This window comes from Scomber japonicus, chromosome 23 (assembly GCF_027409825.1).
Source record: "Scomber japonicus isolate fScoJap1 chromosome 23, fScoJap1.pri, whole genome shotgun sequence".
Lineage (NCBI taxonomy): Eukaryota > Metazoa > Chordata > Actinopteri > Scombriformes > Scombridae > Scomber > Scomber japonicus.
Window position 1 is genome coordinate 7,008,483 of NC_070600.1, and position 16,301 is coordinate 7,024,783.

The 16,301-nt window shown below is 39.7% G+C and overlaps 2 protein-coding genes across 2 annotated transcripts; one reads left to right on the forward strand and one right to left on the reverse strand.

Moving 5' to 3' along the window:
* Window positions 1-1,677: 1,677 nt before the first annotated feature.
* Window positions 1,678-7,825, forward strand: si:ch211-214j24.10 (uncharacterized protein LOC558894 homolog). The gene is made up of 4 exons (XM_053313928.1): window positions 1,678-1,804; window positions 5,590-6,387; window positions 6,489-6,521; window positions 6,953-7,825. Exons 1-4 carry the CDS (start codon window positions 1,789-1,791, stop codon window positions 7,000-7,002), a joined length of 897 nt encoding a protein of 298 aa, XP_053169903.1. The 5' UTR covers window positions 1,678-1,788; the 3' UTR covers window positions 7,003-7,825.
* A 141-nt stretch (window positions 7,826-7,966) lies between these two features.
* Window positions 7,967-16,232, reverse strand: osgep (O-sialoglycoprotein endopeptidase). The gene is made up of 12 exons (XM_053313872.1): window positions 16,110-16,232; window positions 14,518-14,637; window positions 14,290-14,409; window positions 13,173-13,348; window positions 12,931-13,026; window positions 12,793-12,842; window positions 12,549-12,627; window positions 12,306-12,371; window positions 11,992-12,082; window positions 11,034-11,109; window positions 9,731-9,829; window positions 7,967-8,354 (listed from the first exon to the last, which is right to left on the reverse strand). The coding sequence occupies exons 2-12, from the start codon at window positions 14,630-14,632 to the stop codon at window positions 8,315-8,317; spliced, it is 1,008 nt and encodes a 335-aa protein (XP_053169847.1). The 5' UTR covers window positions 14,633-14,637; window positions 16,110-16,232; the 3' UTR covers window positions 7,967-8,314.
* Window positions 16,233-16,301: the final 69 nt, after the last annotated feature.

Below are 16,301 nucleotides of genomic sequence, written 5' to 3' on the forward strand. Positions count from 1 at the left end.
ATAAATGTGTATGGATTATGACCTAATCAACCAAAATGTCATGATTCAGATCATTTTGGGAGGAGACTTGTATCCACATTATAGTCTGTCTTTATGTTTCTATAAATAAGAGTTCTGTCAAATATAAGGCACAAATTAATCTGAGGAATATTCTGTTGATAATCTAACCACACTCAAAACAAACAAACAAACAAAAAACGCTGAGTATGACATGACGTTTAGGAAGCTGACAACCAAACAAGGGGCCAAAGGACAGATGATAACATTTAGGGCCATGGTAAGGAGATAAATGATCAAAGCGTGAAAACAATGAAAAGGGGGTAAAAGAGCAGGGTATCTCTAATCTAATCAAGACTTATGTGCTATCCCTAGTTCTGTCCATGATGACTTAATGATTTCTATTTTGTCTGATGATGGAGCAGGATTTACTGCTCTGCTTTGTATTGTCAGTGAGGCTCAGTCATACTGTATAGTCAATAAAGTTCAATTTTGCTGATACAAGTACCCAAAGTATTGACCAGTTTCGGGAGCCATTTGTAGCCATTTCTGCTACTCTCGACACAAGGAACAACTGCAATATACAATCAAGGATATTTTTCAGATGATTTTCAATATATTTGTATCATAGACTTATTTTGCACATATTTGTATTTCATTCTAAAAGAAAACACAACAATGTAATTGTGGTAGAGCTTATTTCACTGCCCTGTCTACTTGTTACCATCACTTATTTGCTTACTTTTTAAAATTTTTAGTATATTATTTGTTGTAGGGGAGAACGGGGTTGGTTGCCACATGTTAGTTGTTGGTCCCTAGAGGGCGCTGTTTGAAAAGTGTTGGTACTGAAATTTTCTGAATTTGGGTGAGATTTGGTTTGAGATTAAGATGAAAGGATGTTAAGTGTGGAGTTTATAAAACAATCATCACCATTGAAAAGTATGAAAAGAGAGCGATAGTTTAGATGTGTTTTTGTTAGGCACACTACAACATAGTGTAGAGAGCAATATGAACAGGATGTGATGCTCAAGGCATATTGTTTTATAAGGATATAAAATGCACTTGTAGGAATGATTTTTGTGGTTTATATTCTTTTGATGCAGGAGATGTGTTAGGTTGTTGTATTTTAATGAAATGAAACACTTTAAATTAGTTTCTGAGATTGCATAGTTTGTTTGTTTTTTTAATTTCCCCATTAAAACAACCCCATAGTGTGTGACTACCAACTCAATGATGGGGACAGTTGTCTCAAGTACATGAGACGTATTTGACGTTGCACATCTTTTGAACAGTATGAGCTTAACGAGAGTAAGGCAATTCCAGGATCCAGTAAATAAAGAAAAGCGAAGTTTTAAAAAAAGTGTGACTACCAACCCTGTTCTCCCCTACAGTTTATGACACATGATTTGTCTCAATTTGGCCCTACATTGAACCCGAATGTCTTAATGACTGTTAAGTGTTTAACAACAGTAACACAATAATATTTGGCTGTTTTTGTAGTATTAAAACAGCAACACTTGTATTGACTTTTTAAAGCAATCTAAGATGACATTTACACTCGGGTCAAACTGGTTGCCACGTGGTTATTATAAAACGGGATGAATATTAACATTTTCCCTCCCAAGTTTCCCGCCGGACCCCTTATCTGCGGGGAACTTCCTGTCCCACCCACATTCTCGTGTCGCTTCCGGGTGGCAGCACAAGACTCCTCCAGAGAGCCGACGTTTTCTTTCCGCTGTAAACAAAAGTTACTAAACGGTTCAGCCCCGACGACACATTCAGCGACAAGACATGCATATCAAAACAGGTGAGTTTGTGCCACTTTTCTACACGTCCGACTTAAATCCCTCACTTTTAAGAGGTGTTACTTTGTTGTCTTACCCGACGGTGTTAGCAGTGGCGCTAGCGGCGTCGACAGCAGCCTTTGAATGTGGGGGGGGGGGGGGGGTTACGAAACTTAAAGTGAGCTAGCGAGGCATTACTCAAAAATTGTGAAAAGTGGAGCCATTTCCTCGGCGACACTTGCTTTCGACACAGCGTTGAGGGAAATCCACCCGGCTGTAATGTTGCACTCGTAAAAAAATCGTCGAGTGAGCTCACCGTACCATGACGCTGCTAATTAAAGTCTGCTAACACCGGTGCGAGCTCTTTATAGCTGCAAGCACCGCACAACATACTCGTATATCCGGAGAGTTTGTGATAACGCTGCCACTCCTTGGCACAGCGACTGGGGAGTGTTTTTTTTTTTTAAATTTTATTATTTATACGGTTAGTTAGTTTTGGATGTTGTGAGAGGCGGGATTGGTTGAACTGGCACTAGTTTCTATCAGATGTGGCGCTGAGGAGCGAGCACGCTGCCCCGGCCACACGGAGCGTTTATGAGACGTTCAGGTGCTTTTAACCCGCACAGCAACTATGTTAACCCGTGCAGTTACTATGTTAAACCTCACAGCTACCATGTTAACCCGTACAGTTACTATGTTAACCCGCACAACAACTATGTTAACCTGCACAGCAACTATGTTAACCCGTACGTTAACCTGCACAGCAACTATGTTAACCCGTACAGTTACTATGTAAACCCGTACAGTTACTATGCTAACCCCCACAGTAACTATGCTAACACCCACAGTTACTATAGAGAGTTTCAAAATTTCCTGCTGACATATTTCTTATTACTCATTGAGTTGCCATTGTGTATGAAATGCGCTATATAAATAAAACTGCCTTGCCTTGCCTAGCCTACTCGCTATAAAAAACAATTACCACCAATGTAACGTTACCGCATTGCTGGAGAGTAACGTTATGTTTAAATATAATTTTGAAGTATTTGTACTTGAGTATTTCCATTTAATGCTACTGTACACTTTTACTCCACTACATTTCAGAGGGAAATATTGTACTTTCTACTCCACTACATTTATTTGACAGCTTTAGTTCATTTTCAGATAAAGATTTGACACAATGGATAATATAATAAGCTTTTAAAATACAACACACTGTTAAAGATGAAACCAATGACATTTTACAAAAATCAGTGTGTAGCCAGGGTCACATTTCAGATGTCTATGAGTTGATGCTAGTGGGAAGAAACTGTTGAATCTGACTGTTCTGCTACAAAGCTGCAGTCCATGGTGGGGGTTGGAAGGGTCTCTGATGATGTTGTGAGCTCTGGTCAGACAGTGTTTTTGTGTAGTGTCCTGGATGGAAGGAAGTGAAGTCCCAATGAACTTCTCCACTGGACTATACTAGCTAACTGTATATAAAGTAGTGTAAACTAGCTAACTGTATATAAAGTAGTGTAAACTAGCTAACTGTATATAAAGTAGTGTAAACTAGCTCCACCTCCAGCAGCTACAACAATAACATGCTGCTCTAACACTGATGCTTCACTATTAATAATCTAATGATGTCATATAATAATAATATATCACTACTTTTACTGTAATACTGCATACGACATCACTCATAATACTGCAGTACTTTTACTGTAATACTGCATACGACATCACTCATAATACTGCAGTACTTTTACTGTAATACTGCATACTACATCACTCATAATACTGCAGTACTTTTACTGTAATACTGCATACTACATCACTCATAATACTGCAGTACTTTTACTGTAATACTGCATACTACATTACTCATAATACTGCAGTACTTTTACTGCAGTAGGATTTTCAGTACAGGACTTTGACAGTATTTTTACATCACTGTGTTGGTACATGGCTCTGAATATTTCTTCCACCACTGTGTTACATGTCTTGAGCCATGTGGACACAGTAAGTTAATTAGAGTGTAAATACATGAACCTTTCCTTTAGCACTTCCCGTTAACCCGGCATGTTTTTTCATTCTACATTTACATGTACAATGTGAATCATCCTGTCACACTTGACAGTAAAATATAACCAACCATGAGGAGTATGGTGAGCTGAAGACAAGAAAGACATCACACAGGAGTTTATTATAAAACCATTGCTTACAGTTCCATTTTTTTATGCTTTTCATGTGAAAAACTGACATCTAGGGTTGTCACTTATCAATCATTTTCTCTCTAATTGATCAAGGATGTGGGAAAACCTGAAGTGGGGTCTTCTTGTTGCTTCTTCTGTCTGAGCAACAGTTTCTAACCCAAACATATTTATAATAATCTAAATTATGTAAATTAGCAAAAACAAAGGTGTAATGAATGATTGTCTTTTTTTAAATCATGAAATTGATTATTAATTGAATATTAACTTTATTGCATTAATCAACACTTTGCATTTCAGCACAATGATAATCCACGTACTATACTGAACAATCTTAAAATTCTGACTGCTCTGACTGTCAAGACAAAAAAAGACATCACTTCATCTCCGTCGTCTGACTTCATTGTCTGGTGCACTTGTTTGTTTGTTCCTGCACAACTCGGCAAAGGCATCAGCACAGGGAGCTGCTGTTCTGCCAAAACTCAACCGACAGTGAAGTCACATGACAAAATGTCCCGGTGTTTCTTTATATAAAACGGCAAAGTGCAAAATTCCTTTTGTGAACCAGCGTCAAGGGAAGAGTCTCGTAGTGTGAAGCTCCCACATGGATACATTGAGTGTGCTAGCTGAGACTCAACACCACAACACAATGTTTATTGAGAGCAGAACAGAGTTTCTGAAGACTGTGACCAAATGTTCATGTTCTGTTTCACACGCTGGACTAGTCAACCAAATCATGGGTAATAGTAGTAGTAGGAGGCTCGATACTAGGACTGGGTAATAAGTCGATGTTACACAGATATCGTGATATTTCATCTTAGATTTTGAATATCACTTTCCAAGATTAACACACCGCTCTATTATCTGCCTTTATCCACTTATGGGGCTTTTTCATTACACAGTTCTAGCACTGCTCAACTTTTTTTTGCTTTTCCATTAGGGATAGTACCTGGTACTTTTTTAGTACCTGCTCTGGTGAGGTTCCAAGCGAACCGAGCCAATACTAAAATGTGACATCAGCAGACTGCTGGCCACTGATTGGTCAGAGCGTTGTCACTGGAAGAGTCATGAGCCGTCCCACACAAGAATCAAAACCCATATTTTTAAATATTGGCAACAACAGTTACAAGTTTCACATGAGTTAACATGGCTCCTATGCGCAAAATTACACTGTGGTCCTTCGGCGAGGTGCAGATGTTCCTGTGTGTGGTGGCAGCCGTACTATGATGACCCCGCCCATGTTTTGGAGGTACTATGAAGTGCTGTAAAATTACGTACCTGGTACCAAACCGAGTAGAGTCGAGCCGAGTAGTGCTAGAACTGTATGATGGGAAAGCGCCAGAAGTCATTATATCCACATCACTGATGATTATTTATCAAAAATCTCTAGATATTTTGTGAAAGCACAGATAGTCGTCCCTACAATATGGGTAAAATATTGATATGGAGGCATTTGGTCAAAAATATGGTGATACTTGTTTGTGCTCATATCACCCAGCCCTAATAATACACATATCAGTGTTCATTTAGCTCAGAGACTAAAGTAAGTTATAACAGTTAACAGCCAGGAACAGTACAACACGTTTGACCTGCATGTGGACGCTCTGTTTCAGGTACATGGGAAGCCAGCAACACTGTATGTGAGTCCGATACCCTGTGTGATCCAGCAGTCCTCGTTTCAGCCGCCAGCTCTGAGCCACACATTCGTAACCGCCGCCTGTCACCCGGCTCTGGAAACTGTGGAGGAGGAGGGGGCGGAGGCTGCATCTCTGGAGGTAACCAGCAGCCCCGACAGCTGTCACCCGAGGGGGACCTGATCGGACCGGGCCACACGCACGCTTTCAGCTTCCGCAGGGAGAAAGAACGCAAGGGCCAGCAGCACAAAGGCCGCAGCCTCCGCAGGGAAAGCCAGAAGGGGGTCGGACGGGCGGGTGAGCGGCCCCAAAAGGTCAACCAAAAGGAGAGGTGGGTGGAGGACAGTCTGTCGCTGCTCAAGCCCCCGCCTGCCTTCCCGGTGCAGGACAGCCCCGCCAAGCTGCAGCCCGCCGTCAGCTACGCCTCCAAGGTGAAGGCGGGCGCGACGAGCGGAGCGCTGGAGGAGGACCGGCCCGCCATCGGCGTGCTGCTACAGAACCAGTGGGGTCTCAGTTTCATCAGCGAGGCGAGACCGGCTGCCGAGGGCTCTGGCCCCCGCCCGGCCACTGGCGCCCTCGCACCTCAGCCCACAGACACACAACAATCAGCAGACCCACAGCTCGACACAGTTCTCGCAGGTCAGCCCCCCGAAGAAACGCCCAACCCAGTCGCTACCTCCGTCACCCCCACCACGCGCCCCGAGGCGGACGAGAGCAACGGGAAGCTGCTGCTTAGCTGTCGCCATCTAATGGAGGCTCTGAATTATCACAGTAGAGGTGAGAGCTGAAAGAAGCATTCAAGTGCACACGTTTTAATGGGTAAAGTCATCTCTGTACATGTGTCCTAACTGCATCTTTCTTTCTTCCTTCCTCCGTAGAATGGAATGGTGTGTGCAACAAACAGAAAAAAGGTAAGCTGACTCCCAGCTGTTTGAAAGGTTGTGACATTGGCTTCCACGAGCGAGTTGGGGCAGGGTCCCATGTTCCATGGTGGAATATTTGAAGGCATTATATAGTGTAGATATTTACACACTCGGCATTCAGATGCTCAAATAAATTAGCGGAGGGTAAATGTGGTGCACTAATATGGTAAACAGGGTGTGGTTTTGGACAGAGCCCCTGAGGCTGATTCTTTTATTGCTTTAATGTGATTGGCTCAGAATGTGAGACACGATTGACAGAAAGGGCTTGGATTGTGATTGAAGCAATGAGGCAGTCAGATTTGATCCACTTATGAACATCTAGCATAATTGTTATTAATGTATCTGCTAAAGAAATGTTATATATTACAGCCATTAGAAATGTTTATTTGACATGATTTTCTTTGTTGTGTTTGTTTCAGATCCAAAAAGGGTCGTCTGGTACAAGGACACCCAAGAGCACCCAGCCTAGCAGCGTGAGAAACCCAAAGCAGATATATTTATATACATATAAATATATATATAAAAACACATACACAACACCTACATGCACATGAGAACACATAAAGATGGACAGTTTTTTTCGAGTCCCCCTTCACACAGACTGCACTCAGGATGATGTCTTCACACAAAAGCCACACTGAGACACTTTGGACTAACTCCTTTTTGAGATCTTACAGCAATGGACTTTTTTAAACGCCTTACAGAAAAGCCTGCCTTAATTAATCAGACCTGTCGTCATCACCTCATTACGATTTTTAGCTTGTACGTGTAGAGCTGGTCTTTTTTTTTTCTTTTTTTTTAAACAATCTCTGAGGAGCTGTAATTAATTTCCCCCACCCCCCCTTTTTTTTTTTTTTTTGGTGAAAGCTGCAGTTTTATCAAACTTTTTGTCCTCTAAAGCGAGTGGTCAATCAAGCACTTTGTTTAAAAAAAAAAAAAAGAAAAAAATCTGTTGTGACCAATCCCTGTGTGCGAGAAACCCTCACCAGAATGATTTTTTTTCTTTCTTTCTCCACCCTTCTCAATTTCTAAACAGAAGAATGTCTTGTAATCTTGAGTTTTACTGTTAATGTATGCAGAAGACTTCTGTATCCATGTCTTCAGTTTACAGAAGGGTGTAGTCAAAGGCACAGTAGAGTTCACCCTTTACCCCGTCCCCCGCCCCCTCCCCCTCCCGTCAGATCTTAATGCTGTTTTACTTTCTTTGTTTTTATTTGGTTCCCTAATCGGGTGAATGTTGCTCGTGAATCCAGAAGGGAGCTCACTGTGTTCAGTATGTTTCTTTTTTTTTGTTTTTTGAAAATGAAAATTTATCGAATATAAAAAAAAAATAAAAAAATTACACTGGAGGAGGAATGTAAGTGAACAGTATTGCATAATAAAAAGGAATAAACTTGACCTGTTCCCATTTTAGTCTTTTTTATTTTATTTGAACATAAATTCAGAAGAAGTGCGTGACAAAAAGTAAAATAAAACATCACATCTGTCAGCTTTTCCCTCCTCAGCAAATACAAGCTCATGATGATTCATGATGAGCAATTTGTAACGGAACATAAAACAAAACACAATATAAAGCTAACACCAAATCATACATTTATTGTAGTACAGACATCTTTTAAAAAATGGCAAAGAAAGTGTCCTAACTTTGCATATTGTGACCTCCTCATTCCACTGTGTTTCTGCTCTTTAAGACTGATGCACAGGAACGACAAAATGTCCTCTTAGAAATTTCTCCACCAGCAGAACAGGACTGCTGCACCACCACCTTTAAGCTCAGTCCATCAGTCTCTCCACGTCACCTCCACTTCATCTGTTCTGTACCTACAACAGGAGAACGGTTACTTCAGGTACCACAGAATCCAGCAGTAAAAATCCCATTCATTTTCCCCACAGACAGTTACATCATCAATTCAAAAGATACAAGTTAACTATGACTAGCCAATCACAAGGCTTAAAATTTGGTTGTAGGCAGAAGCTAAAGACTGTAGTGTAAAATCATTTGCAACACTGTAAAGTTGAATATGTTGACTCTTAATTTCTGGGTCACTTTTGAGTGAATCCAGCAACCATGTCTATTGTTTAACTTAAATGTTAACCCTGTAAGACCCAGATATAGAAAAAAAATGTTGGGCCTGGTTGGGAGCAGAATTTCTATATTTGTACTCACTTTGTCTGAGCAGATATACGGAACATATAAGCATTAATTTGAAGGGTTGATTGCTTACTTAGCCCCATAACAGTATATATCATCAGTAATAATCACACAACAATCAGTGTTATTAATAAAAATACTGGAAAAAAGCCATGTTCACTTTCAATGTGGTTTGAATGAAGGCTGTCTCAGACCCAGTCTATGTTGACTAGCAGTGATAGTATTATGCTCTCTACTTAACATACTAAAAGGAACACATGCATCCCCCCAGAGTACTTACAGGTTCACATTCAAGATCATTCACACTTGTTGCATTGTCCCTGAACAATGCAACAGGCACCCCCCCCCCCCTCCCCCAAAACAATCCAGAACATTAAGAGCCCGTTTTTCTATCCCCTAATTCTACAAATTACAACTTGAGAAAACATGCAGAAAAATAGCTCAGGATCATTTAGAAGTTAAAAAACTACAAAGATACAGGGAGTTTTAGTCATGTGTTTAATTATGGTCTAAGCTAAACTAAGTACACATTTAACAGAAAAGCACATTTACAACTTAGTTACAATGAATCATCTAACACTTGCAATGGCAGCTGAGGCTCATGGGCTCATCGTTTTTAACTGTGCCAAAATCACAGGCAAAACGTTCCTCATTATTCAAAGAGGTGGTCATGATATAAATCTATAGGATTGTTGCGTTTTCTGAGAGAGAACTTATTGTCCATATTCAAGAACATTAAGGAGATGATATGCAGAACATTTTGAAATGGGGAAATAAGATCTTATAGCATAGTAGTGGTGTCAAGATGAGGAGCAGGCTACAGAGGTCTGGTGACCTCACCTCTTAGTAACTCCACACCACCACATATATTTTTTAGACACTCTTGTGGAAACACACTTTGATTTGTAAAATCAGTGAGGTTCTCCTGTAAGGGTAATAGTGTAGTCTATAATACTGGCATTTTTAGCTGGGGGGAGGGGGCTAGGGCACAGATGTAGATTGTCAATACAGACAAATGACTGAAGTCAAAAGTGAAGACATTTACCTTTGTGTTATCCATGAGTCCTCCAGCTCGGTCACCTGACCTGACCTAAACATCTCCCAGCCGGCTTGAGCAATCATCGCTCCGTTGTCTATGCAGAATCTGTGGCACAAAGTGAACAGTGTTATCTGGACGGGACCGGGAACACAATGTTCCTGGCAGACTGGAATCCAGTTTATTTTAGGAACTCGGCAGTGAAGGCATGTGATGGAAAGAAAAGACGACAGTTTGCTCTTTTCACATATTCATACAAGAGATTGATATGGACATTGTTGTGCTGAATCTTTTCATAAAAGGCCTGTTACCCTGAATGCTAGCACTATGTCACTGCTTTTCTATGTTCAGTCCATATACTACAATTCATTTACACTACTGCTAGGCATAGCAGCAACTTCAGTCATTGTTTTGCAGATACAAGTGTTTGTGTGTCTGAAACATGTCTAAATAACTACATTATTATCCAGCAATATCTAAACAGGCATGTTTTTAATAAATAATAATATTAGTAATAGTCAAATAAATGAAAACAATAGCAAATCTTGTCAGCACTATATGTGGTTTGTACTAAATAGAATGTTTTGCATGATTATCTCTTAAATTAAGAGATTTTTGAGTTGATTATATATTTTAGTTTTTTGTTAGATATTCAAAAACAACAGCTAGGCCTGTCCCAATATTTATGTTATCGACCTATCGTACAATGATGTAATTATCAACATCATCATGTCTATATATGGACTTCTTGTATATGGAAATTACATTGATCATTTATTCACCTCAATATTGCCACACTTCACATTAGCAGCTAAGAGGCTATTCATGTCACATTGACTAAACAAGTAATTAACTCCATTCCTCACTGTGTACGTCCTGAGTGGAGACTGTAGAAGAATTAAAGGTAAATGACTGTCCCCAACCATAATGACTGTCTGTGTTTTTTGCAGAAGCATAGGGCCCACTCTCCAATCCCACCACCCACATCCCTTTATGCTATTATATTATCAGTGGTATAAAATGACAATAATATCGTTTATCGTGATTTTTTCTGAGACAACATATCGTCCAACAAAAGTAGTTATCGTGACAGGCCTAGGAACAGCATTTTCCCCATCATGAAACACCCCCACTATATAACTTGGGTTAAAGGGAGTGATGGATGTTACTGTCCTGATACTACAACAGGTGTGAGGTTTGTGCTCCTGAACAAGGTACTAACACCTGACTGTAAAAACATGTATTATTTAACACCAAATGAAGCCCATTACCAATACATTACAATGTCATCTTAGTGGACAAACAGATTTACCGTTCATCTGTGGCGAACAGTTTTGCTCCTCTCTCCTTACTCATCACCCCCATCATCTCCTGCAGACGCAGATTGCCTGCAGAGGAAACACAAAAGGTCCTGACATACATTCTCAAGCTCAACCTGCTTATTCAAAGACACAAATATGAGGTTCTTTAGAGTGAAGACACAGGAGACCAACACTAAATAAATGTACTTGAATTCCATTAAATTATCTTTTTTTTCATATTTAGAGAACAAACACCACTGACTCTGCATGGACATGTTTCTCTTTTTTTGGGTTGTTGTAGCATCTCCAAGAATGTAAATACTTTCCAAAACGGTCTTGCACAAAACAAAAATTAGCAAGCTGTTCCTTTAAAAGACCCTGAAAATCTTAATCAGCTTCTTTATATGAGGTGACAGAGTCCTACATGAACATCTATGTATCTGTTTCTCTTTGTAGGCAGGGCCCAGTTATAGAAAGGTGATGTCACATACTTCAATGTACCACTCGGGATTTTCCAATATTATATCTTAATCCAAATCTGACAGACGTTGTTTATGTAAAAAAGGTCACTGCAAATCAAATGTGATCAAATCACACCCACAATGTCCTGATTAAACTGATTAGATGATTTTTTTTTCAGTAGTAATTTGTTTTCAGAAGCTGTAAAAGGGAATAACATTTGACTTTTATAGTTTATTTTAGTACATTTATTGTTCCCACTTTGCTCAACTTGTCTCATCTACTTATTATCCAGTGATTTCAAAACATGTGATAGGTGAACTAGCTCAATAACTCCTTCATGGGAATCTCAGAACATTTACTGTGTGTATTTCAGCTTAGTGAGACATTTTTGCTGCATCGTCGTGTTTACCGGACGTATCACTATACTATAGGTGTTTGGAACAGGGTTAAAAAGTTAATATTGGATTCTTCCTTTCAACGCTCTTGAAGGCTTCTTGAAGTACTTACAGCCAACCCCCCCGACGATGAGGACCTCTTGGGAGCCGCAGTGAGCCATGGCCCTCTCTGTGATCTCCACCAGCATGGAGAACACAGTCTCCTGCAGGAAGGGAGACATTACAAGCTGAGCAATGCTGACAAAGATAAATGTGTTTTTGACCGCATATCTCAACATCAAAGAATTTTCCAGACATGCCGATCTTAACATGTTTTGACACTGATATTTCTTTTTAAGCGTTTTAGTGTTGATATCAGCTTGACTGAAGCTTTAATCTGGAGTGCTGGTGGCTTGAAGCGTGCTGGCTAGTGGCGTTGGTTCTGACCTGCAGTGAGAAACACAGGTCCTCTGCTGTACACTGACCAGAGCTCAGCATCTTATTAGCAGCTTCCTATGAAAGGATTAAAAAAACATAAATCAGGCTTGAAGTAAAAAGCAAAAAGAACGATGTAATGATAGAAATCAAACATTGGCCTGGAGCATCAGTCTCAGGATTTTCCTCATCAACATTTCCATCACATGAGAATATAATAGACACACTTTATTCATTATTTAGATGACAGCTCACCTCAATGTAGGATAAAATCCCAGAAAATGACACATCCATTCCTTTTACTGTGTAAGGCAGCTCCACATACTGACTCCCCCTGACAGCACGGACGAGAAGTGATGTTAAACAATGTCAAACTTCTCTCTCACACACACACACTCACTCACACACACACACACACACACACACAGTCCAGTGAAGCTGCTTAGATTGCAGTAGTGGCAGCAAGCGTGCATGTGTTTACTAATGTACAATAACTCACTTCTTGGCCATCTGTTCTATGTTGTAGCCTGGACTGGGATCATTGGAAATCTGAGTGGAGAAAAACAACATATGAACCCACATACAGCAAAAGGAAAAATATCTGCTAAAATAATGACTTCAATGGTGAATGACGAACCTTAATAACCCTGGCGAACCTGTCTAGACAGTTGCCTACTGCGATGTCGATGGTCTCCCCAAATATTCTATACCGCCGCTCAGAGTACGCAATAACCTTGACAGGAAGAAATGGACATTGGTCTGATGACATTTATTTGACCTTGTGTTACAGATTCAACAGCTCCAGAAGCTCAAAAATCAAGATTTATGCAGACTAGTCTTTTTTTCCCACAGGAATGAGGTCTATATCCACAAACTAACCTGTGTGTTCCCTCCACTAACATAAAGCACAGTGGGGTTGTTGGCTTTGGTGATGAGTCGGCCCATCTCGATGTGTCCAATACAGTGGTTGACGCCAAGGAGTGGCTTCCCCCAAAGCTGCGCGACCGTACGAGCTACAAGGGCCACTGTTACCAAAGGGGCACCCATTCCAGGACCTGCAAGAGGAGACATTTGTTGCACGAATTGTTGGTAGCTGTAGATTACATCTATGCTAGCTGCTCTTTGAGGCTGTTCTTAGGCACAGTGGTGTTTTGAGCTAAATGCTAATGCTAGCATAGCAACATGTTCACAGCACGGACTTGTAAAGAGAGCAGCGTTGGAGCGAGGCCCCGTTCATTCCTATGACAGTTGCTCAGTGGGCAATGAAGCCACAAAAGTCACTTCCCGCTATGGGTCCCTTCCCACGGAGCATGCTCACTAGAGACTTCAGCTGGCCCAGACAGTTAACCGCCAATTTAGCCCTTCTGCTAATTCGAATAGAGATAAAACAATTCAATAGTGCAGCTCTTCTAGACTTTCCAAATGTTATCGGGCTAAACAGATTAAATTCTGATAGTGAAATGAGTCATTTTGAATGAATGTCACCACAAAATTTAATGACAATCCATCCAGCAGTTCATAGATTTAATTTCACTAAAAGCAAAAAATGTCTACTCATGGCACTATAAGTAAGGTAAATAAGTAGGATTTCTCCTCTGGGAATCATTAATATCTATCCAATAGTTGTTGAGATATTTCCGTCTGGACCAAAGAGGCATTGCCAAACATCAATACTAAAGGTCAAGTGGAGTAAAAAATAAAAAATAAAGTCCCAACCATTAAGTTTAAAAGCAATTGTTTTCCAATGCAAATAACAAAAACTTGCCTCTTTAATATAATGTCTTAGGTCCACCATTACTCACTAATGTTATGAGGACAAGCATTGTTCAAACTCACTTTTTAAATCATTCTGGTCAAAATCAGAAGGTTTTTTAAAAATATCAAACATCATGCTTAAATTGAAGAACATATATATAGTACAGTATAATGTGATGCTCAACATGTCTAATCTAACCCTTATTTTACTGAATAATGAACTTGCATGAGCTTATGTTACCTTTGGTGTATGCCACGCAGTCGATGTCTGCAGGCTTCAGCCCTGCTTGCTCCAGAGCCTCCTTCAGGACGGTCAGTATGACGGCACGATGGTGTCTGGCTGTGTCACTTGGCAGGAAGCCTGATAGGTAAAATCACAAGGTGTCAACATCAGCTGTAGATTTTTAGCTCTAACACATCAATTGTTTAGAGGAGGCAACATCAGTGTTTTATCAAAAGTCTGACTTGCCTTGACCAGGAGGGGTAATGTAGGTCCGTCTTGGGTTGGACAGCACCTCACCATCCCGGATTATTCCTATGCCGATCTTATTGGCACTGCCCTCAAACCCAATTACTACAGTCATGGCAGCTAAAAAAAACAATTAGGGAAGAAAAAAGCAATGTGAAGTTAAAAGAGATGAATTTTCTTAGTGTGAAAGAAAAGAAGCTTATTGCAAAAACAAGACAATAATACACAGTAAGGTATATGGAAGTTCAATTCTGACAAGAAAAAAAAATACATGATGAATTGGGAATGGTAAAAACAAATTATTATGTATAGTCTAATGCTGTAACATTAGTTGATTAATTGCCAACTATCAAATAATCAGCAACTATTTTAATAATCAATGAATCATGTGGAGACAAAAAAAGTCTGAATTCTCTGATTCTAGCTTCTGTATATTTTCTGGTTTCTATGACAGTAAACTGAATATCTTTGGGTTGTGACCTGTTCGTCAAGACTAAATATGATATCTTGAGCTTTGGAAAGATAGTGATTGACATTTACTGATAATTGGGTAATGAAAATAATCACAAGTTGCTGAGTTCATTTATTAGTAAGTAAGTTGACTAACACGAAGTCAAAATCATGCAATAAGTATTTTAACAGGTGATTACACTCATTTAAACATACTTATGAATATTAAGTTACATTTCAGCAAAATACAAGTCCCAATTTAGAATTATTTTCATTATCCTAAATTCTACACTCTGCACCTTTAAACTTATTCTTAGCTTTCAGTCTATGCATATACAATCATGGCTAAAAATACTGGCACCTATGCACACTTCTATCAGGTAATGCACTACTTCTCCCAGAAAATTGTTGCAATTACAAATGCTTTGGTATACACATTTATTCATTTTGTTTGCATTGGAACAACCAATACTTAGTTGCAATCTTCCATCCATTTTTCTCTTCCGTCTACATGCAGAGAGGTTCTCAAAGCCTCGTGACAACTCTTTGCTCTTCTTTCTTTTCTCCATGCTCAGTGTAGTACACACAACACAAAGGTTGAGTCAACCATTCTCCATTTTAATTGGCTGCGAGTGTGATTTCTATATTGCCAGCACCTGTTACTTGCCACAGGTGAGTTTAAATACAAATGACAGGAGCGTCACATGATTGAAATACAACTATTTCTTACAACTTGGACAAAGTGCCAATAATTTTGCCCAGCCCGTTATTTGAGTTCTGTGTGGAATTTCATCAGGTTAAACTTTTTTTCCCTCTACTTTGTGTTACATATGAATACCAAAGCATTGGTAATATTTTTTGGCCATGACATACAGTACCAGGAAAAAGTTAGGTCACACTTTTCCATTGATGTGAGTGGGAAAGTGTGTCCAAACTTTTGACTGGTACTACACACACACACATTAACATTGCCTGTACAGTAACTCCCTCGATACATGAGCATTGAGCAATATATTACGTGCATATTATATAAACCACAACACAGCCTTCTGTACATATATATATATATAGCTGCTATGTTATCAGTGAAAGCAGACACACTAACTGTTTTGACCCTGCTGCAGACAATAAGGTGACACTACCTTGCTTGTTACTTTCCTTTCGTAGTTCACATGAATCCAAATTCGCGCCAGTTAAAATTTTAATTGAACTTTTTTATTTCTTCAGCTAGCTCCAGCAACCCAACTACTCCATATGCAGCTCAGAGGACCCAAACACTGTGAGACGTAGTGTTCGCCTAAAAATAAAAAAATAAACTAACTCTCTCATACTAA

What these genes read in the sequence shown, in the direction of transcription:
- si:ch211-214j24.10 (XM_053313928.1), top strand. An exon ending in TCTGAATTATCACAGTAGAG is followed by an intron (nt 6,388 to 6,488) that starts GTGAGAGCTGAA and finishes CTTCCTCCGTAG; the next exon opens with AATGGAATGGTGTGTGCAAC. An exon ending in GTGCAACAAACAGAAAAAAG is followed by an intron (nt 6,522 to 6,952) that starts GTAAGCTGACTC and finishes TGTTTGTTTCAG; the next exon opens with ATCCAAAAAGGGTCGTCTGG.
- osgep (XM_053313872.1), bottom strand. Translation starts at nt 14,632, where the DNA reads ATGACTGTAGTAATTGGGTTTGAGGGCAGTGCCAATAAGATCGGCATA. An exon ending in TTAGTGGAGGGAACACACAG is followed by an intron (nt 13,027 to 13,172) that starts GTTAGTTTGTGG and finishes CTTCCTGTCAAG; the next exon opens with GTTATTGCGTACTCTGAGCG. An exon ending in ATAGAACAGATGGCCAAGAA is followed by an intron (nt 12,628 to 12,792) that starts GTGAGTTATTGT and finishes CCGTGCTGTCAG; the next exon opens with GGGGAGTCAGTATGTGGAGC.